The sequence below is a fragment of the Myotis daubentonii genome, chromosome 16, assembly GCF_963259705.1.
Source record: "Myotis daubentonii chromosome 16, mMyoDau2.1, whole genome shotgun sequence".
Classification (NCBI taxonomy): domain Eukaryota; kingdom Metazoa; phylum Chordata; class Mammalia; order Chiroptera; family Vespertilionidae; genus Myotis; species Myotis daubentonii.
This window is the reverse complement of record NC_081855.1, coordinates 57188698-57216621: the sequence shown is the minus strand read 5'-3', so window position 1 is coordinate 57216621 and position 27924 is coordinate 57188698. Positions and strand designations below refer to the sequence as shown.

At 66.2% G+C, this 27924-nt stretch overlaps 1 protein-coding gene across 6 annotated transcripts; it reads right to left on the bottom strand.

Annotated features, from left to right (window-relative positions):
* Positions 1–354: 354 nt before the first annotated feature.
* On the bottom strand, positions 355–21980 carry ASPSCR1 (ASPSCR1 tether for SLC2A4, UBX domain containing). 6 transcript variants are annotated; one of them, XM_059671570.1, is made up of 16 exons: positions 21803–21979; positions 20928–20983; positions 17442–17556; positions 16325–16425; positions 12283–12340; positions 11318–11391; positions 10710–11133; positions 4251–4390; positions 4021–4102; positions 3720–3786; positions 3230–3292; positions 2857–2909; positions 1009–1060; positions 789–858; positions 535–710; positions 355–454 (listed from the first exon to the last, which is right to left on the bottom strand). In XM_059671570.1, exons 1-16 carry the CDS (start codon positions 21902–21904, stop codon positions 441–443), a joined length of 1647 nt encoding a protein of 548 aa, XP_059527553.1. In that variant the 5' UTR covers positions 21905–21979; the 3' UTR covers positions 355–440. The 6 variants fall into 6 exon arrangements, 5 of the variants coding, with proteins under 5 accessions (XP_059527553.1, XP_059527555.1, XP_059527557.1 ...); XM_059671572.1 differs by lacking the exon at positions 21803–21979 and adding an exon at positions 21374–21641; XM_059671574.1 differs by lacking the exon at positions 21803–21979 and adding an exon at positions 21374–21641 and having other exon boundaries at positions 17442–17522.
* Positions 21981–27924: the final 5944 nt, after the last annotated feature.

The window sequence follows — 27924 nt, the reverse complement described above, 5'->3', positions numbered from 1 at the left end:
GGGCCAGTGCCTGAGCCCCAGCCACTATGAGGTGCCCCGGTGGGGAGGTGGGCAGGGAGCTCCAGGTCAGGCTGCCAACCCACCCTAGGGTGCCAGGGGCGAGGTGCCAGCCTGTGCGGACAGGCCAGGCCTGGAGGAGGGGATGGATGATGGCAATGAGGCAAAGCCGCTAGGAGCAGCTGCGTAATGAGAGCAGGCCCAGCAAGGGGACCACACACCGAGGTCCAGCCAGGCTGCGGACTGGCCAGTCCCGGAGCTGGAGGCCAGTGCCCGGAAGCCTGGACAGGTGGGCAGCGGCAGGCGGCGGCTGGGCAAGGACCACGGCGCCCTTTCTGGAGAAGGAACAGGAGGGTCTCAGGAGGTGCTCAGGCTTTATTCGCACGCAGGGTGAGGAGGAGGGTCCCGTCCCCGGCCAAGTGGGCACCTCCGGCTGGCGGCTCTCACCTCCTGCTGGCTGCAATGCAACACGCGTGACCTGGGGCCCGGCTCCCGCCCAGCAGCCCTCCCAGCCCGGCCCAGCCGCCCTCACAGTACCTGGCAGCTTTAGCCACTTGGGCACCTTGCCCAGGTCCCTCCTCAGGGGCTGGGCTGTCCCAGGGCTGGGCTCAGGGGACCCCACTGCACCCTCCTCAGCAGGTGCCTCCGACTCGAGGGTCACAGGGTCAGGGGCTGGCAGCGGGGACGGGGTCACGGAGGTCCTGGACATGCACCTGCGGTAGAAGGCACAGGTAGCAAGCGCTGCAGCGATGCCCTCCCACCCTGGCACTGCCAGCACCTTGGGCTCTCACCTGGTCACCAGCACGTCGGCTGCAGATGGGGAGACCGTGTGTTCCAGCAGCTTGGGCTCCAGATAGAGACCTGCAGGCGGCAGCACCCTCAGGCCATGGGGAGGGGGGCCATGGCCTGGGCAGGGCTGCCCTGGAGCCCCAGGAGGGGGGTTGGGGGGGAATCAGGCCACAGGTCTTCCTTCCAGGCCCCAAAGCAGGCCCTGCTCTGGGACCCACTCACCTGTTGGCTCCTCAGCCCCGAAGTGCACCAGGGCAGCAGGGAAGAGGTTTGCCTGCAGGAAGGGTAGAGGGAGCTCAGGGGCCAGGCGGGCACTGAGGGCAGAGACAGGGCTGCAAGGGACAGCCCCAGACACAGCCTGCACCTGTCTCCGCCGACTGCCCCGAGGACCATGGCTGTGTCCCACAGCTGACCCAGGGCGGTGACCCCACCGCAGCCGTGTCCTCCGTCGGGAGCCTGTCTGCCCTGTGCTCTTGGCTCCAGCTCCGCACTCTGGGAGGCGAGGCGGAAGGGACTCGTGAGAAGCCTCGAAGGCCAGGCCTGGGAACGCTGAGACAGCCCACGCGGGCGACGGACAAGGGCCATGACGCCGGGTCAGAGCTCGTGGGTACATGGGGGGCAACCCTGGGGCCTGAGGCTGGAGGTGGCCGAGGAGCAGGGAGGGAGTGTAGGCAGGACAGTACCCACCCTCCCTGCAAGGCCAGACCCCGACTCAGGGACCACCAGGTGCTGGGCCTCCCCTCGGCACCCCACGAGGCAGCATCGGGCCACTGAAGGACCCTCCCCTCGCACCTGTCCAAAGCCCCGCCCCACCCGTCTGCATCTCTGGGATGACTGCCGACCACAGGACACCCACAGGGAGGCTGCCTGCTGCCACGCAGAGGGTCCCCCAGGCGGCAGGGGCTCAGCACCCACTGAGGTGAGGCCTGGTCCTGGGCAGGTGGTGGGCGGGGCTCCGGCCCAGGAAGCAGGGGTGCTGTGGGGTGCTGGGGGCCTTTGTGTCCACTGACTGCAACCCCCCATGGCCCTCGGCCGCTCCCAGACACTCCTGGTCCAGCAGCCAAGAGGGCAGCTGGGCCGCCGCCCCCACACCCACGCTGACTGTTACCCCAGGAACATGGGCAGGCCCCAGGCAGCCTCCAGGCAGCAGCAGCCAGCTTGCGACCCTGCCAGCGACATGAAAGCCGCGGCTTCCGCGCTGCTCCCCTCCGGGAGGCGGGAGGCTTCCTTCCCTGAGCCCTGCCAGCTCTGATCTCGGGCAGGGCCGCACCCCGGGGAGGCCCCGCGCGCCAGGCCCGAGCTGACGGATGAAAGGAGGCGGCTGCTGGTAGCTGGGGGCAGAGTGTCACCGAAATGAGGGCGAGTGGGCGGGACGGCACCCAGGGCTCCTAATGGGGGGGGTGGTCCCCCCCAAAGCACCTTCCCAATCCAGTGCATCAACAGGCTGCCGGGAGCGGGGCAGGTGGGGTGAGGAGAGCACCCAACACCTTCGGACTCCTGGGCTGAGGGGGGCAGGCACGGCTCCCCCCAGCCTGACTCCGTTCCTGGTGAGTGGCCAGCTCTGCCTGGTCTTGTCCCATCTCCCCAGACCTCGCAGGCCTGCGGGCCACTTAACAAGGGCTGGCCTCTGTTAGTAATTAAAATATCTGAGGCGGCTTTGAAGAGGAAACCATTAGGCCTGGCCGGGGAGGCCCCAGGCTGCCCTCCCCTTGAGGACAGGACATTCCTCCTGCTCTGGAGGCGGCCCAGCAGGCGCTGGGTCAACACTCCTCACCCTCCAGGAGCGGCCGCAGGGGCAGCCAGCGGGGAGGGCCCGGCTGGGAAGGCGGGCAAGGAGCAGGCAGCAGGGGCCTCCAAAGCAGCAGGCCGCTTGCAGGGGGGGCTCTGACCCCTGACCTCAGGACCTGCCCCAGCTGTGCTGCCTGTGGACCCTGTCCACCCAGGCCCAGGGCAGGGAGCTCCGCAGCCAAAGGCCCGTCCCCTGGGGCAGCAGCGGAGGCAGGAAGCAAGCACAAGGCCAACTTTAGAGGCTCTGCACCCCCCACCCCCGCCCGGGCCAGGGGCCAGTACCTGAAAGAGGGTCAGCGTGTGGTCCTCCAGGATGGTCTTTGGAGGAGTGATGACTGGGGAGAGAATGTCTTCGTGAGGAAGGCCTCGCCCCACCCCCTCACCCCTCACCTCCCGCCCGTTCCCCAGGGACGACTGGTCGGAGGGCTGGCAGCCTCAGCTGGGGCTATTCTAGAAGAACCCTCAGTCCACAGCCCTCTGCCCACTTCTCTGCTGCAGCAAAACCCTGGTGAGGGGCTTGGGTGGGGGGAGTGACCCGGGGCAGCCCCTGCCAGGACCCCAGCCCTCAGCGCCCCAGCCACACAACTTGGGCTGCTGGCAGCAGAGGACCGTGTCCCCCTGGGGAGGCGCAGGGCAGGCCTGGAGCAGTACTCACACAGGTGGAAGGGCAGCGCGGGGTTCCCCAGGTGGCTCCTCACAAAGTCCCGCAGGTCCCCCACTGAGGAGGAAGGGGAGGGTGAGCGGGGCCCCAGCAGACGCACCCCGATGCTGGCCCCAGTGGGACTGGACAGGCCGGCCGCACCAAGCTGCCCCCCACCCTGGGCAGCCACCTCCTGGGCCTTGGCACTCAGGACACCAATCCGAGCCCGGGGCTGGGAAGTCCACCTCGTTCCTTCCACAAGACCCAGACACTCAGCGGGCCCGGGGCAGGGCCACTCCCCGGGGCAGGACCCAGTCCCCACCCTGCAAGGCCTCCCTTCACCTCTCGCTGCCCCAGCCAGGCCCGCATGCCAGCCCGACAATCTCCCAACATGCTCTGCAGGCTCAGAGCCCGCTGCCTGCAGCCCCCAAACCCCGGCCTCCCCGAGCCCAGGGCCCGGCAGCCACAGGCCCACAGCCTGGAGGGACGCCAGGCGTGGCCCTACCTGTCTCGCTGGGGCGGAAGAAGCCCTGCAGGATGTAGCGGTCAGGGAACAGCACCCGCAGGACCACCTGGGTGGGACAAGCGTGCTGTCAGGACAGCCGGAGCCCTGCCCAGCAGGGAGGACCCCACCTGGGGCCAGAGCAGGGGGAGGTGCCGGCCGCCCCTGCGGGTGCTGCCCCCAGCACCGTGCATATAGACTTGTTTTCAGCACAAAGCCGGGCCGAGGCTGTGCGAGCTCCGGGAGCACCCTCAGCGGCCTGTGCACGCGGTCGCAGGAGGAGCCGGCTCGGAGCCGCCCATACCTTAGGGTACCGCTCCAGCTTCTCCTTCATCTGAGCCTCCCTGAAGGCCTTGGTCACTAAGGGGGCCTCTTCCAGGCGCTTCCTGTGGAAGGAAGGGGGCGGGTGAAGGTCCCGGTCTCCGGCCAGAGAGGAGGCCCACCCGGCTGGACAGACAGGCCCCTCCAGGGGCGGCCACGCACGGAGCCGGGGACCAGCGGTGGGAAGCGGGAGACGGGGGCGGGCACACCCACCGCTCACTCTTGAGCTGGGCCAAGCGCCTCCGCACGTCGTCCACGGTGACCTCGAAGAACTCGTCGGGCAGCTCCGCGGGCCAGGCCTGGAGCAGCTCCCCCAGGTCCGGGTGGCACACCACGGGGTCCCGGTCCACCGGCTGCCAGGCAGAGCACACGGCTGACGCCGGTCCCAGGTGCCCGGCCACAGGGGCTGGGTCATCCAGGCCCTGCAGCTGGAGCAGCTGTGCACCCCCCTGTCAAACCCAGGCCCCCCCACCAGCCCGTGGCCAGGCCAGGCCTCAGGGTGGGGCGTAGGACTGTCCCTCGCTTCCAGGCTCGGTCTTTGCCGGGGCCCAGGCGGTGGGTGAGGGACGCTCAGCAGGCCGGCCTCCCCACAGCCCCTTGCTCACTTCCTGGGGAGCAGTGCCCTGGTCCAGGCCACGTCAGGGGCTCCAAGGGAGGAGCAGGGGAAGCAGTAGCCCCCAAATTAGAGGTTTGGCGAAAACCTGCAGCCGCTGGCCCCACAGCCGGGCTAACCCCCACCCCTCCCCAAGGGAGCAGCCTGGCTGCGTCTGCCCACCCCAGGGACACAGGAAGGGACAGCGTCGCTCCTAATTGGCAACAAGGTCGATGGAAATTACAAGGCAGGGCTGCTCTGCGTGTGGCGCCTCCGGGTGGGTAATTGCAGCAAGCGTGGGGGGCACCTCGGGGCGCGGAGGCCGCCGGGCGCTGCCCTGACAGAGGTGTCCAGCAGGTCCTGTCCTCCCACAGAAGGGCCCACAGCCATCTCGGCAGGGCCACCCCAGAAGCTGCCCTCTGCCCTGCCGCCCCCACTGCCCCCCCCCCCCCAGCATGGCATCCCACCTCCTGTTTCTCACCCGGGACCAGGGTGGGCTTGGCAGGTCTGGGAACAGCCTGTCCGATCGTCCTTCCCACAGCCTTCCCGTCGCCCGGCCTGGCCACAGCCAGACCCCAGACCTCAGCGTTGGGGTAGCTGCTGCCTCAGTGCACCTGCCAGGGGCCTCCGGGCCACCCTCGACGCAGCGCAGGCCGCCTGCACTCTGGGGTCCCTGGGTCCCCAAGCACTCTCCCCGGGAAGGGAGCGGGCTGCTAGGGAACCCCTCTGCCCCGAGTGCCGTGGCCAGCGGCCAGGGAAGGGCAGCGAGGCCTGGGCAGCAGAGCCCGGAGGTGGCTGGCCAAGGCTCCTGGGAGCTGCCCCTTCAAAGCCACAGCCTTCCTGCAGCCGCCGTGGGCCGTCGACGCCAGAGCTTTTTATAACAAGATGCCAGGCGCCGGCTGCCCCCCACGGCCACGGCGCCTGCATTCCAGAGGGGCCGGGCGCGTGCTGCTCCCAGGGGAGGGCGAGGGCAGGACGCGGATGCCGGGCGCCAAACCGCCGTGTGCACGAGCCAGGCGGCCTCCAGCAGAAGCCCCTGGCACAGCAACAGGGTGACGGGGCCCCAGGCAGGAAGCTGAGCTGGCCCTGCAGGTGGGTCCCCGACCCAGCACCCCCGGGAGCCGGCCATGTGCTGGCTGTCCCCGTGCCGGCTTCCCCGCACGGCTCCCCTCTGAGGTGCACGGACGGAGATGTCTGGATAAAGAACGAGGTTCAGGCTGAGGCTTCGTGGGAGAAGGACCCCCGGGGCAGCCGTGGGGAGAGCTTCAGCGCGTCCCGGCCCTGGGAGAGGCTCCCGGAGCTGAGAGGGCCAGGCCCTGGGGTCAGGGAAGGGCCACGATGAACCCACAGCTGGTGCGCGGCCATGGCCAGGCACAGGCTCTGAATGATGGAGCCCAGAACCTTCGGGAAGTCCTGACGCCAACCTCCACGCCTGAACCCGGTCACTCCACGGCTCAGGGGGCACGAGGAGGGGGCAGGCTGAGGGGGCGCCTCCTTTGAGACCTGACCCGCCTCATCGGTGGACTAGATGACCGTGGCCAGGGGCCCAGGAGGCCAGGAGGAGGGACAGGAGCGCCGCCCTCCTCGCCCGGCGACACGCCAGCGCCGGACAATGGGACTGACCCCGGCCATTTGGAGGTGGGGGCTGGGTGGCCGTCTGCCAGCTGAGGGCGGCCCCAGCACCTTCAGAGTCCCTGTCCCACAGAACGGGCCTGGAGGGGACCTGGAGGGAGCGAGGCGGACAGCACTGGCCGCCGGGCCCCACACCATGCTCAGTGCGACCACACGCCCGACCGGGCCAGACGTCGAGGGACCAGGGAGCCGGCGCCCGGCCGAGACGGGCTGCTGGCCTCCGGGCCGGTGGACGCACGCCAGCAGCCGCCACACAAGTGGAACCACTGGGCACAGGGGCCTCACGGCAAAGGCCTCCCTGCCCACGGAGGCTTCCTTTTCTTGACAGTAACTTTCCAGGACGTGGTGACACCCAGAGAAAAAATGCAGCAGCCCCGTGGGGTGACCGCGGCCGAGTCCCTCCTCATGGGGCTCCCCCACCCTCGCAGCCAGGCTGCCCTCTGACCACGGGCTGGGCCGAGGGATGCGAAGCACTTCCCCTTGAGGCTGGGAGCTGAGCCGAGTCACTACTCCAGGGACAAGGCCACACCCCTGAGTTACTCCCAGCCAGCCGCCCCGGAAGGCACGGGAGGACCCCAATCCTGGGCGGGCGGGCGGGCGGGCGGACAGGGTCGTAGCCCTGGCCCTCAGCCCTGGCAGCACTGGGCCTGATGAGCAAAAAAAGCAGAGTTTTCTAAAGAGAAGCGGACAGCCAGGCCCAGGCGGCTCAGGGCTGAGTGTCGCCCTGGGACCCAGGAGGTCAGGGTTCGATCCCATCAGGGCACACCTCGGGTGGCGGCTCCATCCCCAGCGGGGGGCGTGCAGAAGGCAGTTGGTCCATGATGCTCGCTCATCATGGATGTTTCCATTTCTCTCCCTCTCCCTTCCTCTCTTTGAAAACAACAAAAACATATATTTTTTTTCAAAGAAAGAATACAGGCGGCTAAAGGCTGGGCCGTGGGTGACACCCCGTGCGGTGAAGCTGGGCGCTCCCACGTGCCCGGCTGGCTGGCGCGAGTCGCTGTGGACAGATGAGGGGAAGGAACCCCGGGAGCAAAGGCAGGGTCTCCTCACCCACAGGCAACAGCTGCCCGGGAGCCGGGACAGCACAGCCCGAGGGGCGGGCACGCACCCCAGACCAAAGAGGCACAAGCCATGCCAATCAGGACAGGGCCTCACGCCAGGACCCCAGCCCCGCAGGAAGCGGGCCTGTGTGGGCAGCTCAAGGCTCCAGGGCACCACACAGCCTGTTCTCCGCCCGGCTGGCAGGCTGGCGTCTCTCTCCATGTCCAGGCTCCGTGGAGGCAGCAAGGACAGGGCTGGAGGCTTCCACACCTGCGGCCCCACCTGCCAGCACGCCTGGGGCCGGGTGGGGCCGGAGCTCGGCACCCACACACGCGGCCCCACAGGGACAGGCCGGGCGGCTGGCTCCTGGGGGAACGGCCTGGGCAAGGGCCCCGCCCGGCCGAGGAGGACGGTAGCGAGGGGACCACTCTCTATAGGACTGGGCTCCGCCCAGGGAGCGGGCGGCCAGAGACGGGGTGCGGAGGACGTGCCCGGGTCTGGGCGGGGGAGCCCACCCCCTGGAGGGTGACGGGCGCAGGGGGACCACTGTCAGCCCGTCACCCAGGGAGCAGGACTTTGATCAGGCTCCCGTGCCAGCTGTGGGCGCCCGCTGGGATGCTGCCCTGTGCGGAGCTGAGGGGCGGCCCCCGGGCTGGGGAAGGACTTCAAAGGACAGGCCAGGGGCCGCCAGGCAGCCCGCCTCCCGCCCGTCCCGATGGCCAGTTAAACTACCTTCTAATAATTAATGTTCCAACATCAAAGGCAGGAGCCGCCCGGGTCTGTAAACCATCCCAGCCTCGCGAGGACCTGCCTCTATTTCATCCTGTCTCTTCTGACTCTTTATTTAAATTCAAAAACCACACGAGGCTGAGCATTAATGGGAAACGCGGGAGCTTTCTCATCCCTGAAATGCACCTTTGAAGTTCCCCCAAAAGCTCTGTTTTGTCCCGCCCCTCCCCCAACACTGAAAGGGACACAAAGCAGACGCCATGTGGCTGGCCGGCCCCTGGGTGTGCGGCTGTCAGTGACGGGGGCACGAGGCGGGTGGGGACGCCCCACCAACCAGCTGCTGGGGCTCCCAGATCAAAGGCAGCGCTGCTGGCGGCCAGGCGGCCTCCCTGCCCGGGGCCGGGGTCAGTGCCGGGGGCGCAGGGATCCTGGGCCCTGACAGCACCCCCTGTGGGGAGCACAAGCCCGCGCCACCCTGGGTGCCCCTGGGACAGTCAGCAGGTTCCCAAGAGACACAGACAGCCAGGCCCCCCTCCGTGCAGCCCCGGAGGGAGGCAGCCAGTCCTGGCCCCCCAACGCAGGGTCCCCCCGGAAGTGCAGACCCCCAGCACCGGCTCCACCCACCACATGGGCCTGCTTTCGGCCACCGATTCTGGCTGGGGATGTGCACTGGCTTCTAACTCGGCCCAAACATCAGCCACTGCCCCAGGATAAACATTCACGGAGCTCAGGACGGCCGTGGCCCTGCCCCTCCCTGTCCACTCAGCAGGAGACACCACAGGCAGTGGGGGGACCGGAGGGAATCTGGCCGCCGCCTCCTCTGCGGGACCCCCCCAGGCTCCCCAGGTGTGACCTGGAGGCAGGCGTGAGGGGCTCCAGCCCACGGCCTCCAGCCCACGGCCTCCACAGTCTGCTTCACTCAGGACACAGACTCGGAGCGGAAACTCGGCTGAACCGACCGCGTGTGGTGACCAGGAAGCTCTCGATGAGCAGGCACAGACCCCGGAATGCCAGGAGGCCCCCCGCCCCGCGGACCGGCCGCACCTCACCACGTGGCTGCACTGGGAGGACAGACACTGTTTCCATGTAGAAAAGCAGCTGATAAAGCTCAACACCTACTTATGATAAAAAAGTTTCTCAGAAAATTAGGACTAGAAACTGTTAACTTGGTAAAAGCTCCCCACAGCCCACGTAACACTTCAGATACACGACGGTCACCTCAGGGTCGGGCAAGGTGCTTTCCACAAACCCCGGAGAACAAGGAGAGTTAAGACCAGAATACGAGGGGGACGGACCCGACAGCGTCTGCGGAGCCACGGCTGACAGACACCGCGCTCCCGGAGGGACGGGGCTGGTTTACCCCCGCCCATCGCATCCGCGGCCCGCGGGGCGTCCTGACCAACCCTCCCACGGCCCGAGCTCTCCGCCCGGAAAGGGGTCTGGAAAGGAATCCTCCTCGTCGTCTAAAGCCCCGCGTGGGCCTGTACGAGCCGATGCGGGTGCAGGGGAGCCGCTCTGCGTGGAAGCAAAGGGCCCGGGAAGCTGGGAGCTGAGCCCTGAGCACAGACACAGCAGCAGCATCTCAGGGCGCCGCCCACTCACCGGGCACAGCGTCCACGACGCGGGACAGGGCGCGGCACGGCCCAGGCTGGAGAGCCAGGCTGGTCCCAGGGCAAGGTCTCCCCTTTGGTGCCCCCAGTACTGAGAGTCGGCTGGACTCTGGGTGGACGACCACGGAGGCTGGGGAGCCTGGGGCTGCCCAGGAGGTGAAGCAGCAGCCAGGCAGAGGGGCCCACACGCACAGCCTCCGGGCTGACGCTGCCTGTCCCGCGGACGCCGCTGTGTGACGCAGGGACCCCGCTGGAGAAGGTCCCAGAGGCTCCGAGAAGTCCAGCGTTGCCACCCGGGAAAACAGACCTGATAGGGGGCCCGAGCCCATCTTCCCTCCCGAGTGCCCACGTGGCTGCAGCTGCCAGGGCGAGGCCTGGGCCAGGCGGTCTGACCGGGAGGACCTGTGCCTGCCTGCTCAGCGGGACCAGAATGTGGGCCTCCCACCGCTCAGGTCGGTGTGTGGTCAGGGGAGCAGAGGGTGGGCGTCCGAGGGGGCGGGTGAGACTCGGAAGGAAGTGGGTGACACGTGAGTCAGAGGCACGCAGAGACTGGTCAGCACCAAGGAGGCAAAGTGCCGCTCACAGAACTGGCCGCAGCTGTGTCCATGCAGCAAACTGTACCCCAAAGCTGACTGGACGGGAGGGCCGCACCGAGGCACTGGCTGCAGACAGCACCGCGAGCTCGGCCTCTGCGTCCCGGGCCTGCCTACTGCAGGGCGGACGGCCAGCGGGGCAGCCAAGGCCCAAGCCGCCGGCACGTCTACACCGCCGACCAGCAGAGGCACCGCCCCAGACAGGAGTCCTCACCCAGGCCGAGGGCCACGGGGGAGGAGGGGCCGCAGGGGAGGCGGGGCCGCAGGGGAGGCGGGGCCACGGGGCACACGAGTTTGTCGAAACCTATCAAACTACATGAAAAGATGCCTCGATGCAGCCAATTTAAGACAAACCAAACCAAAAGGTCACTCCCGTGAGGTGAAACACCCCCAGCGAGCCTGCCGCCCCCAGATGACCGGCGGAAGTCCAGTGCGGCTGGAGGAAGGACCCAGCGCCCAGCTCACCGCTTACCGGCTCCGGCTCCGGCGGGGGCCTCGACTTCTTTGGCTTGGAGGGGCCTCCGGGGCTGGAGAAGGACTTGGGCAGCTTGGCAGACGGTGACATCAGACACCTCGCAGACCCGCAGGGGCCCCCGAGGCGCTGCCCCCCTCCCGAGAAGGGCACGAAGGGGGTGGGCTTGGGCTCCTCCGAGATCTGCTGCGCCTGGGCATCCGCGGGCTTCGGGCCCGGGCCATCTGAGCGGCCGGCCCCCGAGGTGCCTGCTTCCTCCTGGCGGCTCACGTCACCCCGGCTGAGCCCTGCCGAGTCCAAGGGGAGCAGCGGGCTGCCAGCTGCCTGCTCGGCCGACAGGGAGGGGGTCGGGCTTGCTGGGCTTTTGCTCCGGGAGACCCCAGGCTCCTGCGTGATGGCCGGGTCGCATCGCCTCATGGCAAACCTAGGGCCCGAGAGAGAGGGACGCTCCACACCCATTCTCAGCACCCGGGCCTCACGGCCCCGCCACCCCCAGTGGCCTCGGACCGAGGGGGGCGCCACGGGCACGTGTCCCTGGCTTTTCCATGCTGCCCGCTCCTCTCCTCTGAGACCCCATTTCTTTCCCGACACAAGATTCAGAGCCCCACCTGATGATGGCGCTGCCCCCGGTCAGGCCCAGGGACAGAAGCGTCGTGCTCTGCAAGGCGGCTCTGCCCGTCACCTGCAAGGAGACAGGACCGTGTGCCCGCCGCCCGCCGCCCTCCCTGCCGGAGCTCCCGCCAGGCCTGGCCGAGGCTTCACGCTGCCCAGGGGAGGCACCGAGGCCCTGCCCACTGCTGACCGACCTACGCAGCCGCCCGCCTGGCCACTGACACCGCGGTGCCCAGCCAGCCCGAGGCCTAGGCCCAGCCGCCCGCACCCCAACCTGCACCTGAGCATCTGCTCCAGGGTCTGGGTCTGTCCCCAGCCCGACACCCCGAGGCCCGGGCCGGCGGGGCTCGGCCTGGGTGAGCGGCACTGGCCACCTGACCAGCCCTGAGGGCGGCACCAACCACGACGGCCCTCAGTTGGGCCAGGTGTCCACCCCCAGGTCCCTCCCGCTCACAGTCCCGGAACCCCTTCCTCACGGGCGTGTATCGCCCACCAAGGCCTCCTGGGCCCTCGGGACCGTGGCCACCCTGGCCAGGACAGGGCACTCAGCCAGGCCTCCAACAAAAAGCCCCTGTGAGCCAGGGGACCGAGCGCCAGGAGGGTCCCGTCGCGGCGGGCGGGGGACGGGCAGGGCCTCTGCCAGCTGGGCCCGCACCGCCCTGCGCTCGTTTTGAAAAAGATCAAAACGGAGCAAAGCAAATATTTATTAAAATGAAACCACTTTTGTGACTCTCGGGCTTTGAGAGAAGCTGAGAAAACAAACAGGGTGTGGGGAGGTTCTGGGCGCAGCCGCCGCGGTTAGTTCCCGGGGAACACTCGGGGCTTTCAGAGCGCCTCCCGCTGCTTGCAAGGTGGGGGAGGGGAGGAGGGGGAGGGGTTCCCAGACTGGAAAGCGGGCTGGGCCTTATGGCGACGGGAGCCGCGAGCCGGCCAGGCCAGGCGGGTGGAGCCGCAGTCCTACCTCATCCCTCATGTACACGCAGACCGGGCTGGCCTCCCACGGCTGCTCCAGACACGCCCTGCAGGAGAGGGAAGGACATCAGAGGCCGGCCCTGGCGCGGGACACTGGTGCTCTCGGGAGGGCACCCGGGAACCCCAGAGCCACCCAGAGGCTCCCCCAGGTTCTCCAGGAAGATGGCAGCAGACACCCGCCCACACCAGACTGGCCACCAACACCCTCTCCCCTCATGAGCCAGACCCCGAGATGGGACAGAGCAGCCCCAGAAGCAGAGCTGGACGGGCTCAGAGGATGGCGGGCGTGCAGGTGCACACTCATGCGCACGCTCACATGCGCACACACACACACAGTCACACACACACATGTGCACGGACCCGACACCATCTCGCACTACCCAGGCCCGCAGTGCCACCAGGTTATGCACAGGCTGGAGCTGGCCACGTCCAGCTGGGGAGCTTGTGACCGCGAAGGGACGGAGGGACGTCCACTCCTGCATTTCCTGACACATAACTGCCCACTAGCCCCTCTCCTCCAGGGCGAGCCCAGAGGCTGGGCCACAGGGCAGCCGCCAGTGGTGACCTCAGGCTGTGCGGGGCCACTGTCCCAGGGCCTCGGGGCTCACACGCCCGTGGATGAGGGTGGGACGGAGAACATGGGGCTGAACTGGGGCCAGAGCAGCAGGCCTTTGGCTGCCTGCACGTGACCGTGCACACGCAGGACGAGACGGCACAGGCCCTCTGCGGGGCTCTGGCCTGGGTTCTGCCCATTTCCCGTCTGCTTTTAGCTTTTGCTCGTGTGTGGTGCCCAGGCCGAGACCCACACCCCACAGCCGGCTGTGGGGCCTCTGGGAGGATGCAGCCTGCCCCTGCCCTGGCACCACCAGCCTCCTCGCCCCCCAAGGTCCCTGCAGGAAGTGGGAGACCCGAGCTGAGAGTCTGGACCAGAGCAACACTGGGTCAGGGCACACCCCAAGGGCCTGGGCCCCGGCCCACCCCGACCCGGTGACCCAAGCCTCGGGAAGGCACAGGCCCAAGGGCCAGAGCTAGCCTTCCCCAGGGACCCCGCGCCAGCGGGACCACAGATCACAGCGGCCGAGCGGCCTCCTGCCTGCGCAGCCTCTGACATCAAACGCCCGCCCGGCTTTGATGTGCTTCCTCTGAGGGATCGGGTTCCGAGTGGATCTGAGGGAGACGCCTGTAACACGCGAGGGAGGGCGGCTGCAATCACTTCCAGACCTTCCCCGCCAATTAGCAGCGCTCTCCGCCCGGGACAGGGACCCAGGGGACATTCCAGCTCATGGGGGAGCCGCCCCTCACACACCCTCACTGAGTCCCAAACTTTTCCAAGGGCTGAGCCATCTCTGAAGGCCTCCCTGAGCCCCAGACCCAGCAGAACCCCGGGCGTTGTGTGGAGCACCCATGGGTGCCCACCTGCTGCCCCTCCCCAGACACCACCCCGTGTGGGAGGGACGTGCCCGGCCAGGGTCGGCACCGTCGCTCCGTCCACGGCCGGCAAACGCGCTCCCCGTGGGGCGGGGGCAGAGGCGGTGCTGACAGCCTTCCGATGCTCTGCGCTGCCTCAGAGCACGTGTCCCCACAGGTGTGGGCCCCCCACTCGGGCTGACGCGACGGGGACACCAGGTATCTGGAGCCCCTTCTGTCCACGTTACCGGCGTGGACCTGACCAATCTGCGGCTGGAACCACAAGAAGCAACCCAAACCCACAGAGCGGGCACTTCGGCTCAGAGGGCTCCTGCGCCACCCGGAGGCCCGTCGCCCGAGGTCACGTCCAGGGGCCAGAGACTCCCACCTCCCGCCCACCACGAGACCAAGAGACGGAGGCTAGGCTACGGGAGAGGAGCCAGCCCTCCCCCAGGCAGCGGAGCAGGGACAGTGAGGCGGAAAGCCGGGGAACGGAGGGGCTGCCGGGAGCTGGGGGGACGCCCTGGCACCCGCCTCTGCTGCCTACAGGGCCCCAGGATGGCACACAACCCACCTCAGGGCCACCGCAGGGGAAGCAGGCACACGCGGCCTTCCCGGGGACACTGGGTTCGGGGCGTGCTCTTGGGGGGGTGGAGTCAGGCTGGGAGCAGAGCGCCCAGGCCTCGGGGCAGATGCAACCTGGGGTGGCGGGCAAGGAGCCCTCGCCTGGAGGCCCTCCGGCAGCTGACACCCAAGAGTTAGGGAGGACTGGCCAGTCCAGGTCCAGGCAGCGACCAGCCCAGGTGGGCCCTGAGCTCGCCCAGTGGCCGGCCCAAGCGGGGCCTGCTCCAGGTGGGACCTCCTACCACAGAGAACCTAGAACACCGCATTCTTCCTGCGGAGTACACCGCCACAGGGAAACGTTCTGGATACACCTGGTCAAGGTCATCGAATTCCTAAAGTTAACTGCCCGTTTCTACCCTCCTTTGATGTGGCAACCAGAAAATTCCTCACTGCCTCTGCGCACGCACATGTGGCCACGTGTGTGTCACGTGGCTAGTGAGTAGCCCCAGACTCGGGGGTCAGAGGTCAGAGCTGGACCACCAACTCCCTGATCTCTATGCAAAGGACGTGGCCCGGTGCCCACTCACCCCATGGCTCTGCCGAGACCCGCCCGCCACCTGTCCTGGGGCGCCTGCCTCTTCCCCGAGCTCCCTGCACGGCCCGTCCTGTGGGACCCAGAGTCTGAGCCCTGCCCCTGGCAGTGGGGTCCTTGCAGCCACAGGCAGCTCCCGGTCCTGCCCAGCCCCCGCACGGCCCCAGCCAATCAGGCCCCTGGCCTTGCTTTGGGGCTGAGGCTGCCGCCCGTCCCCATGGGCGCCCACTTCACCCTGCTTCTCCGTTAGTGAACGCGGCCAAGGAGCAGCTTCCCGGGAGAGCTGAAAGGTGGGGTGCCCCTCACTGCCGCCCAGCCACTCTGCCCCTGGAGCCCCCTCGGGAGGAACGACACGGACGGATTGGTGGCTGGTGCACGAGCAGCCCACACACTGGACCTGCGCCGCGTGGAGACCATGCTGAGGGGTTTCTAAGGAGGGACATGACCTGCTCACAAGCAACAGAGAAAGGGCGCAGCTGACTTGGGGCCCAGCACTCGTGTTAAGGACGGACATTCTCCCGCAGGCTGGGGGCCTCCTGCCATCACCCCCTTTCCTGCAGGAGCGGTCGTCACGGTCCCCGCGTGAACTACGGCTTCAGCACCGCACAGAAGCCGACCCCTCCTGCGGGGCCTGTGTGAACCTGAACCGGGCCCAGGGCCCCACAGGGGCCTCACCTGGTCCCTCCCCACCTGCACCTGAAGGACCGCTCTCCCCCCTCGCAGCAGGACGTCCTGAGGCCCTTTCCCAGAGGGCCCCCGCTTCTCTCCAGTTGGCGTCCCGGTGCCCGAGCTCTCCGCCCCATCAGCAGGTCCCCATACGTGGAGCCTGTGCTCCTGCCTCTGCTTCCTCCTCGTCTGTGGGGTCCCTTCCGTTCTGCTGGCCAAGCTTCACAGGGGACAGAGTTCCATCACACGAGAGACCAAACTTAAAGGGGCAGAATTCACGCTGTTCATTCGGCAGAAACTGACACACACCCATCATCACCAACAGAACTTTCTCTTTCCACGACCCCCGCACGGCTGTGGTGGCTCAGTGGTTGAGCATCTACCTACGAACCAGGAGGTCACGGTTCGATTCCCGGTCAGGGCACAGGCCTGGGTTGCGGGCTTGATCCCGGATCGTGCAGGAGGCAGCCAATCAGTGATTCTCTCTCATCACTGATGTTTCTATCTCCCCTTCCCTCTTCTTTCCTCTTTGAACGCAATTAAAAAATAAATAAATAAATAAATAAACCAACACGACCCATTTTCCTGGTGAGCCTTTGTCAGCACCCACTTCTCCCCTCCTGCATGGGGCCTCTCAGCCCCCCAAAGGGCGCAAAGAGGGCACCAGGCAGCCACACCCGGAAAGACGCGCTGCTGGTGACCAGCACCTGCCAGGCAAGGCTGGTGCACAGCAGCCCTCGTCCCCGACCCATCCCCACAGGATGCAGCGCCCACGCAGTGCAGGGCCCTCCCTGACACTCACCTGGTCTGAGCAAAATGGCTGAGGAGCTCCCAGAGGGTCTGCCCGGAACAGAAAGTGCCCTGCAACCTGGAGCCGTCGTCCAGCTGCAGCGCGATGCGGACCTGAGCAGGAGAGGAGGCTGAGGCCGGGAGCGCTGCCCGCACCCGGGGAGACTCCGCCTGGGTGAGGGCTCCGGGGTCTTGGGGTGCAGGGGTGGGGCATGCACGGCCAGCACCGGCTCCTCTGCACACTGCACGCCGCTGGGCCTCAAGCTGCCGGGTGTTGAGCAGCCATAGCACCAACAAGTCGCGCTCTGTGCATTTTTCGCTACTGAACACATTGCTTTTGTCCGTCCATTTGTGACAATCATGTCCCTGGAGTGGGACTAAGTCTCTGACCCAAAGGGGGAACGCCTTTCTGGCCGCTCTGCCGAGGGCGCGCGCGAGCACTGGCCCGGCTGCGTGCGACCCAGATCCGCCCACCGCGGCCTGCTGTCCGGGCCCCGGCCTCTGGTTCAGGTACCACTTCCTCCCAGCACAGGGAGCTGCCGTGGGAAACGTGCCTCCCGTCCCACCCACCGAGGGAGGTCAGAGCTCCTTCCACACAGAAGTCTGAGAACTGCTGTGGTCGCGACGGTCAGGGGTGTCAGGGTCAGTCCCGTGTCTGACTCCTGGCGGCTCTGGAGAGCTGACCCAGGCCGGCCTGCGCTTCCTGTCCTCAAGGGCCAGCACGGCCCCTCCTGGTGCTGGCAGAGCAGCGCGGCCCAGGAAGGGGGACCCAGAGGGGGCTCCCTGGGGCTGGCTCCCCTGGCTCTGAGCTTCACAGCTGCTCGGTGGGAGGCTGGGCCCAAGACCAGGACAGAAGACGGCGGGTCGCTCCCCTTCGAGGAGCCTCACTGAGCTCGGCACTCGCCACGGCAGGACCAGGCCGTCAGGCAGGGGCCAGGCTTGCAGGTGAGATGAACGCAGCACCGTGAACCCCAACGGCAACCGCAGCACCAAGAACCAAGTCTCATTCCAACCACCAAAGTAGAAAGCGGCTCTGCCGGACCCAGAGCCGGCAGCTGGGTGGGGGCCGCGCCCTGCGGCTTGTGCCCCCGAAGGCCACAGCCTACGAAGAGGGCAGGCGCGGTGCCTACCGTGTTCTTGGGCCCCTCGCGGCTGCGGGACGCGGGCACCATCTCCAGCTTGGCGTTATTGGGCAGGTTGGCAAACCTCCACTGCAGAGAGAGGTCAAGCACATTCCTCTGAAACCTGCAACACAGACCACAGCCCAGCTGCCCGAGGGCCTCGTTCCACGGCCTCTCCGCAGCGTCCGCCAGGCCCGCACCTGGAGGACGGGATGTGGCCTGGGGAGGAGGCGTGTCCCTGCTACAGTGGGTCTTTCCAGGGACAGAGCAAGCGAGCAGACACAGCTCTGAGCGTGGGAGGCAGAGCTGCACCCCAGGGGTGCCCTATGAACCAGGCGGTCACAGTTGGATTCCCGGCCAGGGCACAGGCCTGATTTGAGGACTCAATCCCCAGTGGGGGCCGTGCAGGAGGCAGCTAATCAATGGTTCTCTCTCATCATTGATGTTTCTCTCACTCTCCCACAGCGGGAGGCAGGCCACGCCCTCCAGGACCGGAGGCAACGGGTCTAGGGGACCACAGACAAGCGCAGGGAGCCAGGCCGCCAGTGCGGGGTCTGGTCTGAGACCGCCCCTCCCAGCTCGCAGCCAGGCCCTGAGCCTGAGTGCCCATGTGTGCGTGTGCACAGGACCTAGCAGCTCTGATCAGGAAGAGGCCCGCGTGGGGCCCCGACAGCAGGGTGGCCCAGCTCCTCCGATCCCCACCCACCGAGCTCCCGGGTCCACGCCAGAGGCAGAGACTGAAGGAGTCAGGACAGGAAGCCCCGAGGGCAGGAGGACCCCGGGCCCTGCCTGCCTGCCTGCCTGCGGGTCCTGCTTAGCAGCCTGCGCTCAGCCTGCTTCACAAGGAACAGTGAGAAGAGCCAGCAGGTAGCCCGGGCCGCCCAGGGGCAGAGCTGGGACCACGGGCGGCTCCTGATGTCCAGCTTGGACCACGTCGGCTGTGAACCAACGGGAGCTGGACACCTGCTCCTGTGATGAGGAGACAGAAGGACACAGCCTCACCCGTGGGCAGGGACTGCGGCTAGGGGGCCAGAGCCTTGCTGACCTGGTCCCTCCCCTCCTCAGCCCCGAGAACCACCCTGTCCCCCTCCAGAGGAAAGCTCTGCCCAGGGCTCTGAACCCTCCTCACCATGTGGCCCCGACTCTGAAGAGAGACAGCAAGACACAAGGAGAGGAAACCAGGGGACATGCACAGCTCAAGTCAGATCTGAGCTCGACTTCCAATGGGAGTTTAGGGGGGACCATGGCGCTGGGGAGAGGCCGGTGGGGTCTGACAGAGGGGTCGCCCGTGGAGATGGAGACGACATGGTTTTATGAGCGTGAGCAGCTCACAGGGCGCAGGCGACTTGAGGAGAAAGAGGCCGTTTTGACAGCCAGGCCGGGCTCACAGCTCCAGGGCCTAGTGCAGACTGGACACTGGTCTGTGGGGAAACAAGGGCAGCAGAGGGGAAGGTGCCGGCAGGCAACACAACGAGGCCACCTTCCCTGGCGTGGCTGCGCTGTCTCAACCAATGACAGCTGACCCTTGAACGAAGGCGTGAGGGGTGCCGGCCGGTGCCCATGGGGTCGAAAATCCCAGGTATAAACGGTGACCCTCCAACACTGAACTATGTCCCTCTGCACCCAACGGGGATTGGGTCCAGGACCCCCTCTGACACCAAAACTCCAAGACGCTCCAGACCCTTCTATGAAGCGGCTCAATCCACACAGTCATGTCCACAGCGCCAGGGGAGCAGCTGCCCCGGCCGGCAGCTAGTTGGCTAGACGGCCTGATGCACCGGGGCGGGGGCTCCACCCCAGGTCAGCACAGCCACCAACCAACCAACGCCGCACAAGCAAGTAGAGCAACTCCATGCTCCCCCTTCCTCGCTATGAGATTATGAACACATTGCGTACCGCAGAGGAATCTCTAAGACATACGCCAGGGACCGCACGTTTTTGGGCAAACTGCGCGTTATTTAAATCATCATAATGCACTTTAGGTGTTGTTTTTCAATAATTATAACATTTTTATTTACAAAAACAATTAAACAATTAAGGTTCCTAGTACGTTTTTAACGTATGGTACTGCGTAAAACATTTTCCTCTATGGAGAGGGACCCAACAAAATTTACAAAAGTATCTAGATTCGCTCCTTTTTCCATGGGCGCGAAACACGAGAAAACTCCTGAGCGGTACGAAATGTGTTAAATAAAAAGAGAAAAGCAATGGGCACAGGCAAGAGGGTGAGGAGGCCTGGGGCGGGCAGGCTACCAGAGTCAAAGGGGGCATGTTAATACTTCCAACAACAACGATGTTTTTCTAAGAAATTAGAAAAAGGAAAACATCCACGTGGAAGCAGACCCCACATGCAGTTCAAACCCCCGTTTCTCAAGGGGCGGCTGCGCCGTCAGCAGGCGAGAGAGGGGTAAGAGACCCGACCTCCCGGCGGCAGCTCCCCCCGGGCCCCAGCCCAGGGTTCAGGCAGGCGGAGGGAGGAGCGGGCACACGGCCCTGTGACAGGAAGCCAGGGGGTGACCCGGCGCGGAGCAGGGGCCCTGGAGCAGGAGGCCGGGAGCAGGGGTGGCCTGAGGGTGTCTCCACTCAGAACCTCCTCTGTAAAGAGCCCCACGGGAACAGGCTCGCAGGCCACGGGCTCCTCTGTCCCCAGAGCAGGACAAGACCCTGTGAAGACCTGCCACCCTGGGACAGGCCCCTTCGGTGGGACAGAGGCCCACGCCCGTCAGGGCAGGCTCGCATCCTTTCCTTGTATTATTATTATTATTTAAATATATTTTTATTGATTTCAGAGAAGAAGGAAGAGGGAGAAACATCAATGATAAGAGAGACTCATCGATCAGCTGCCTCCTACACGTGCCCCCACTGGGGATCGAGCCTGTAACCCGGTGTGTGCCCGACCGGAATCAAACCATAACCGCCTGAGCCCATAGGTCAACGCTCAGCCCCGGAGCCACGCCGGCCGGCCGGCCGGCTCTGTCCTGGCTCACACCATGAGGACGGCGAATGCCTTCTCTCTGGAAAACGCCCACAGGCAGAGACCTGCGCCAGCTCCGGGTGAGGCCGGGGACCACTTCCTCGTGCCCTCGGAGCCCCACCAGGAGCTTACACGACAGAACGCACGGAAACCCTGTGGCCACGGGTTGAATGGTGGCCCCTACGAGGACAGGCCCCACGGCCTAAAGCCCCAGAGCACGTGACTGTGGCCCCATTTGGAAACAGGAACTTCGCAGACGTAACTGCGTTGGCATCGTGAGATCACGCCCTCATCCTGAACCAGGGCGGGTGCTTACACCCAGGGGAGAGGAGTGTGAGGAGGCGGCAGGTTGGGGTGCTGTGGCCACAAGCAGGGGAGGCCTGGGGCAGCAGGCAGGGTCCTCCCCCACAGCAGCCCCACACCCCTGGGCGGGGTGGCTCGGGGCTGTGAGATAACCTGCCCGAGTAGGACGCCCGCAGCAGGGCCCTGGGGAGCGCGCTGCGTGGACTCCCAGCACTCACTTCAGGTCGTACTCGCTGGGGTTGAAGTCCTGCCGCCGGCACGCGTCCTCCAGCACCTGCGGGTGAGACAGGCCGTGAGCCGCTGCCCACGGCTGAGCGGCAAGTCCACCGCCCAGAGGGCCCGTGGGCTCTGCTGGGCAAAGCCTGGAGGCCACACGATGGCCCGTCCACTCAACAGCTCCATGTGCCTCACCCACGAGTCCTGTTCGCTGTCCCTGTCCTCCCTGGGCCGGACTCGTCCCCCCAGCTCCGCTGGCCTGCAGCCGGGCCCTCATCAGCACAGACACCTTCCTACCCACACTCCAGGCCCGTCCCCCCTGGCAGGGAGCGAGGTCCAAACGTGGGCGCCCCTGCCCGCAGCCAGCTGCACCCGCCAGCTCCACGGGCCCGGGCGCCCCCCACCCCGCCCGGGGCTCCTCCCCCCTCCACGGCGGGGCCCAATATACATTCTAAAGGGACGGATTCGGGGTGCACCGGCGGCCCCCGGGGAAGTGCAGCGAGTGAGTCAGCAAGTCAGTTCCAGGCACAGAGGCCGGCACTTCCAGGCCCGCGGACACCGGCCGGGGACACGGGCCTGGGACCCCGCAGGCGGGACCAGGTGCCTCGGCCTCGGCGGGGGGCGCAGAAGCGCCGCCCCTCGGCGCCCGCCCCCGCCCCCGCCCCCGTCTGCGGCCGAACAGGGACCCCGGCGCCCGGGACCCCAGCGCGGAAGTGGGCGGGCCCTCTGCGCCAGGAGGCCGCTCATTGGTCGCCTCGGGCCCCGCCCAGCACCGCCCGGCGCCCCCCGCCCCCCGGAGCCAACCGCAGGAGCCGCCCGGCGCGGCGCCCCCGCTCGCTGCCCGCCCGCCGCCCCCGCCCGCCGCCCGCGGCCGCACCTGCAGGAGCACGGTGCTCGGCGTCACCTTCACCGTGTGGCGCCGCCCGTTCGGGGCCAGCACCGACACCGCGGAGCCCCCGCCGCTGGCCGGGGTAGCCATGTTCCGCTCACGTGACCCGCCGCCGCCGCCGGCGCCGCTTCAAACAACTTTATCGGCAACAGCCGGGACGTACAGCCACGCGGCCGCGGGGCGGGGCAGGGGGCGGGGCCTGCGTGCGCTTCCGGGTACGCCAGGGCCCCGCCCCCGCGCCCGCCCCACAGGCCCCGCCCCTGCCCTGGCCCCGCTCCCGCGCTCCAGCCGTCCCCGCGTGGCCTCGGGCCGGGCCGCTGAGCTCGCCCCGCCGTGGGGAACCGACGCTGGAAGAGGACGGCTGTGCGGGACGCGAGCGCGCCCAGGCCTGACTCCCGGCCCCTCCTGGGCCACGGGCCGGCCTGTCTCGGGACCCGTTCGCCCTGCGGTCCCGGCCCCTCCACAGCAGCCCCTCCGACCCCTCCTCTCCCGGGCCTCCCCGGGCCCTGTGGTCACCCCCGACCCTGGGGTGTGTGAGCTCCGGGTACGGCCCCAGCCGGGGCAGCATCAGGCTGAGCTGAGGGCCTACATGTCAGCGCCTGGCTCATGCCCCCGGCAGCGAACCCCGCGGGAGGCGGGGAGGGGGTGTAGGGACCCTGCCAGCTCCCGCGGGGGTAACACAGCACCTCCCAGGCACCTGCCTCCTGACAGACTCAGACACCCTCCTGCATGTGAGCGAGTCCCCGTGGGGGCGCCATGGAGGGGGGGCAGCGGCTTCCGGACCGTTCCAGCCGCGCCCCTCCTTGCCATCACTGCCTGGTCTTGTCCACTCTACGTGCTCACGGTCCGTCTGTGTCTAGCTGGGGGCCTGGGGCCTCAGGGCAGATACCCCAGGGCACTTGTGACCGGTGCCTGGTCAAGCTTTCCAACCCCATCCTTCAACCCTCCGGACCCCTGGGCAGCTCTGTAGCAGCCAGGCCCCTGGGGCCCCTCAGCCTGTGGGTCCCTCAGCCCCCCTGCACGGGGCAGGCCTTCCTGACGGCTGGCCTGTTTCCTGGCGGCCTCCGCCCTGCAGGCCCGCCACCCGCTCCCCCAGCAGGCTGACACGCAGAGCGAGCGGAGCCTGGCACAAGGCGGGTGTCGGCGGGTGTCGGCAGACGTGGGACGAATGACCCTTCTCGGGGAGACAAACACGCTCGGTCCCCACAAGTGCACCGTCACCTCCTGCTGCTGCTGGTGTTCCTTACGGTGGCGGCAGGGCCCCCGGCAGTGGGAGGGGGGAGGGGGCAGGTGGCCTGGCTGGGCCAGAGCTGGTGAAGACCAGGCCAGGCAGGACAGACCAGGGCCCCATGAGGCACCTGTGAAAACAAGCAAGTCCCAGAGACAAGCTGTAGATGCCCTGTGGGGGCCTGGGGGCGCTGGGCCAGCAGTGTGACCCGTCTCCGAGGCAGGAAACACCCAAAAGTCCAGATGTGCATGTGAGCCAGTAAACAGCCTGTGGTCCAGCCATCCAGCTGAACAGCCCTCCCCCGGCCAGAGGAGCAGCATGGCACAGCCCCCGGGGAGAGTGCCCAGGGGAGAGCCGTCCCCGAGGCTGCGGCGTCCCACCCCGTTCCACCATTCCACTCGCCAAGGTCTATGGAATCAGGGCCAATCGAGGGTTGCCCGACATTAGTGGGGGGCAGGGGAGGGCGGGAAGCAGGCATGGCTCCGGGAAGGCATGCCAGGGGCCTGCTCGGGGTCTGACACACCCACCCGCCCGCCCGCGAGAACACTGTGTCCAGCCCAGCACGCGACGCGCGCTCTCGAACCCGGGACCCACATCACCATCCTGGCTGTGAGACGATGCTGCGTGTTGCCCGATGTTGCCGTTTTGCGGCCAGTGGACAGTGTGCACAGGTGTCGCTCCGCCTGTGACCAGGTGGACAATCATCGCAATAAAAATTTCAATGAGGCCTTAACACCCATACACAAGCTAAAACCTAATAGGATGGGCCCCAACATGCCACCCCATCTCTGCCCTCCACGGAGACGCACTGGCTTCCGACATCCTGTCACGTCCGCTGCTCCCCCATGTCTGTTTGCATAGCAGGCTTCTGCTGGGAGTCTGAGAGGTCCAGGCAGCCCCCCGCCCCCGCACAGCTCAGCGCCTCCTAACAGCAGGACCTTCTACACGATCACAACCTGTCCCCGAACCCAACACCCGGCCAGGCAGGGGACGAGAGCGCTATCCACCACGCAGCCCACACTGCAGTGTCCCTGGTCCCCAAGGGTCCTTCGGCACTGGGCGTCCCAGGGCTTGGGCGGTCATCACTCGGTCCATCTCGGGTCTGTGTTAATTTCTCACAACGCTGGCAGGCCAGTTTCTCTCCAAATCCCCCGGGACGGGCGCGCCCCAGGCCGGTGCCGGGGTTCATGCTGGGAGTGGTGATGCGGCACAGACGGCAGCCCACAGCAGGCCCGGGCACCCGTCTGTCCGGCTGGTGGGGACGTTTAGTCTAAACATCGGCTTTGCCAGCTTCCCCCAGAGCCCAGGGCCCCCGGAGAGGAAGTAAGCCATAAACAGGACGTTTCCCCAGGAGCCATCTCCCACAGGCTCATCAGTGAGGGTCCTGGCCTGAGCCCATCATTAACCCCGTGACTGCAAAATTGGGACTTTCCGGTTTTATCGTTGCCCCTCCATTCAAGAGCCATTGGCGGGGGGTGGGGGTCGGGGGTCAAGAAACACTGATACACAGATGATGTCGTACAGGGCTGTGCACCTGAAACCGGTGTAAGTTTATAAACCAATGTCACCCTAATACATTCAATTTTTTAAAAAATATATTTTATTGATTTTTTACAGAGAGGAAGGGAGAGAGATAGAGAGTTAGAAACATCGACGAGAGAGAAACATCGATCAGCTGCCTCCTGCACATCCCCCACTGGGGATGTGCCCGCAACCCAGGTACATGCCCCCGACCGGAATCGAACCCGGGGCCCCTCAGTCCGCAGGCCGACGCTCTATCCACTGAGCCAAACCGGTTTCGGCAACATTCAATTTTTTTAAAAGAGAAATAAATGCTTCCCCCTCCTTTTAAAAAAATACGTAAGTATTGACTCACTGGCGTGGCTCAGGGGCCGAGCGTTGCCCTATGAACCAGGCGGTCACAGTTCGATTCCCGGCCAGGGCACAGGCCTGATTTGAGGACTCAATCCCCAGTGGGGGCCGTGCAGGAGGCAGCCGATCCATGATTCTCTCTCATCATTGATGTTTCTCTCTCTCTCTCTCTCTCTCTCTCCCTCACCCTCACCCTTCTTCTCTGAAATCAATAAAAGATATTTTTTTAAATTCTTAAATATGAATATGAATTCATGGATTCTTTTTCCATACAATTATTCTTTTTGGTGCTCCAATGGATCCAAACTCAGCCAGTGAGCCCAGCCCCCTTCGAGCTGGTTCCTGAACTCCTTTTTTTTGGGGGGGGGGTATTTTTAAAAAATATTTTTATTGATTTCAGAGAGGAAGGGAGAGGGAGAGAGAAACATCAATGATGAGAGAGAATCATGGACCAGCTGCCTCCTGCACGCCCCACACTGGGGATCCAGCCCAAACCCGGGCATGTGCCCTTGACCAAAATCAAACCTGGGACGCTCCAGTCTGTAGGCCAACGCTCCACCCACTGAGCAACACCAGCCAGGACTGGGGGCGGTATTTTTATATTATTTCAAACTTGGAAGAAAGGCTCAGGAGCAGCCAGGAGCCCCCTCCGTGGGCCTCAGGCGGACGTGGGCTGCTCACATGTGCCCCACCCGCTCCGCCGTCTCTCGCTCCACATACATGTCCTGTTGTCCTGAACCGTCTGAGGGAACAGACACGGGAGCCGTGGCCAGGAAGCATTTCCGTGTGTTTCCGAAGAGCAAGGCCTGCTCCCATCCAACCTCCAGGCCGCTGCACACTGGGAAGCTCGCGGCCATCCGCACTCCCAGCTACCCGCCCCCCCCACCCCCCACCCCCGCCCGCTCCTCCCCGCTCCGTTGTCCCCGGAAGAGAGTTTTTATGAGTCTGAGTCAAACTCTTACCCTGTGGGGCACAGCACACTCACCATTCACATCACGGGAGATGCTGCCGGGCGACAGACAATGAGGAGGGCTGTGTGGTTGAATTGTGTAGCCTCACGCCCCGGGGGGGGGGGGCGCGGGGCGGCCCTGAGGGCTCTGGGGTGGGAAACTGCTCTGACATTTCAGGGGTTTGTTATCTTAGATGCACAGATACCCCAGCAGTGAAGGCCGGCTCACCCAGGACATTCCCGGCGCCGCCCGAACCCGGGGTTTCCCAGGAGCGCCCTCCACCCGTTAGGGGAGCGGGATTGAGAAGCCACTGCTCAAAGCTGCTGGGGTGTCACTGCTTCCCAGGTCCGGGCAGGGGACAGACCTACCTCCTGAAAGCACCGAATACCTCACCCCCAGCCACGCCGCCTCCTCCTCTGCCCTCATCCCAGATCTCTATTTGCTGAATTGTATGAAACTGTCACTATTCAACCACTGTCTTTTTTTATATAATATATTTTGATTGATTTCAGAAAGGAAGGGAGAGGGAGAGATAAAAACACCAATGATGAAAGAGAATCTTTGATCAGCTGCCTCCTGCATGCCCCCTCCTGGGAATCGAGCCCGCAACCCAGGCCTGTGCCCTTGACCGGAATCAAGCCTGGCGCTCTATCCACTGAGCCACACTGGCCGGGGCGAGATCACACGATTCTTAAAGTTGACTTTGAGAGGGAGGCATCGGTGTGAGAGGGAAACGTCGATCGGCCGCCTCCTGCACAGCCCCCCCCCGCCCCCCGCTCCCAGGGAGCGAACCTGAAACCTGGGTCTGTGCCGCCTGAGGTTGCACTGGATGGACCAGCGACACTCCAACCCACTGAGCCACCCCGGCCGGGCGGGAGGCCACAGGGCTGATCTCGCGAAATGAGTCTCCAAGTTGTTACCCCAACCGAGGGCGGAGCCACCACCGCCCCGGACCGAGGCCCCTGCTCAGCACGCGTGTCCTCCTCCTCCGAGGAGTGGACGGCGACACCCAGGTGGACGCTCGGGCTCAGCACGGTCGCCGCCCGCCCTGTGAGCCGCTCCGAAGGCAGCGGGGCCTGGCGGGCCGGACGGCCACCTCCTCCCTCCTCCCGGGGAGAGCTGACAGCTGTTCCCAGGGTCTGCTTTGAATTACAACGTGGCGTGGCCCTTTAAGAGCAGCATCCGCGCCCCGCGGCCTGCCGCCCCCTTTGAAGTCGCTGGCGCTGACAGGTTCCCAGGGGCAGATCTGAGGGTTTGGTTCTGCCTCCCCAGAGGCCACGTGCGGATCACAGGGTGGGAGGGAGGGTGGGCCGAAGGTCACATGGCGGGCTGGCCACGCTGGCCGGCAGCCGCTGCAGCGGGCGCTGGGGACCAGCCGCCGCACAGATGGGGACCAGCCGGCCTGGAGCACGTTGGGCGGCGGCCCAGCCAGCAGCTGGGAGCTGAGGAGGCGCTGACACAGCCCCCGGTGCCGGCCCGCGCCCTTCCTCACCTGTGCGTGACCAGCAAGCACATCTGGCACCTGGGGATGCCCCAGGACACCCCAGAGGCCCCTCCCTCCACTGCAGGAAGGCCCTCCTGTCCCCAGCCGCTCCTCCCAGCTGGGCAATGTGGCCAGTCCCGGGGCGGGGGTGGGGGGTGGGGGGGACCCTCAGGTTGGCGGCAGGAGGACCCTGCAGCTTGGGGATGGGGAGGGCGGGGTGGGCAGGGGTGCTGAGAGCAGGGCCGGTCCTGCCTATTAACTAGTGAGGTCTAGGGTCCCCCGGGGGTGAGCCCGAGGCCAAAAAACTCACCCCCCCCCCCCCGCCCTCTGTGCACTGGCTGGGGGTGGGGGTCACAGCAGAGTGACTGCAGCATCTAGGACTCGGCTTCTTTTTATCATTATTTATTTTTTAACTCCTTTTTATTGATTTCAGAGAGGGAGAGGGAGAGAAACATCCATGATGAGAGAGTCATGGACCGGCTGCCTCCTGCACGCCCCCCACTGGGGATGGAGCCCACACCCCGGGCCTGTGCCCCGACTAGGAATGAGCCCTGACCTCCTGGTTCCTAGGTGGACG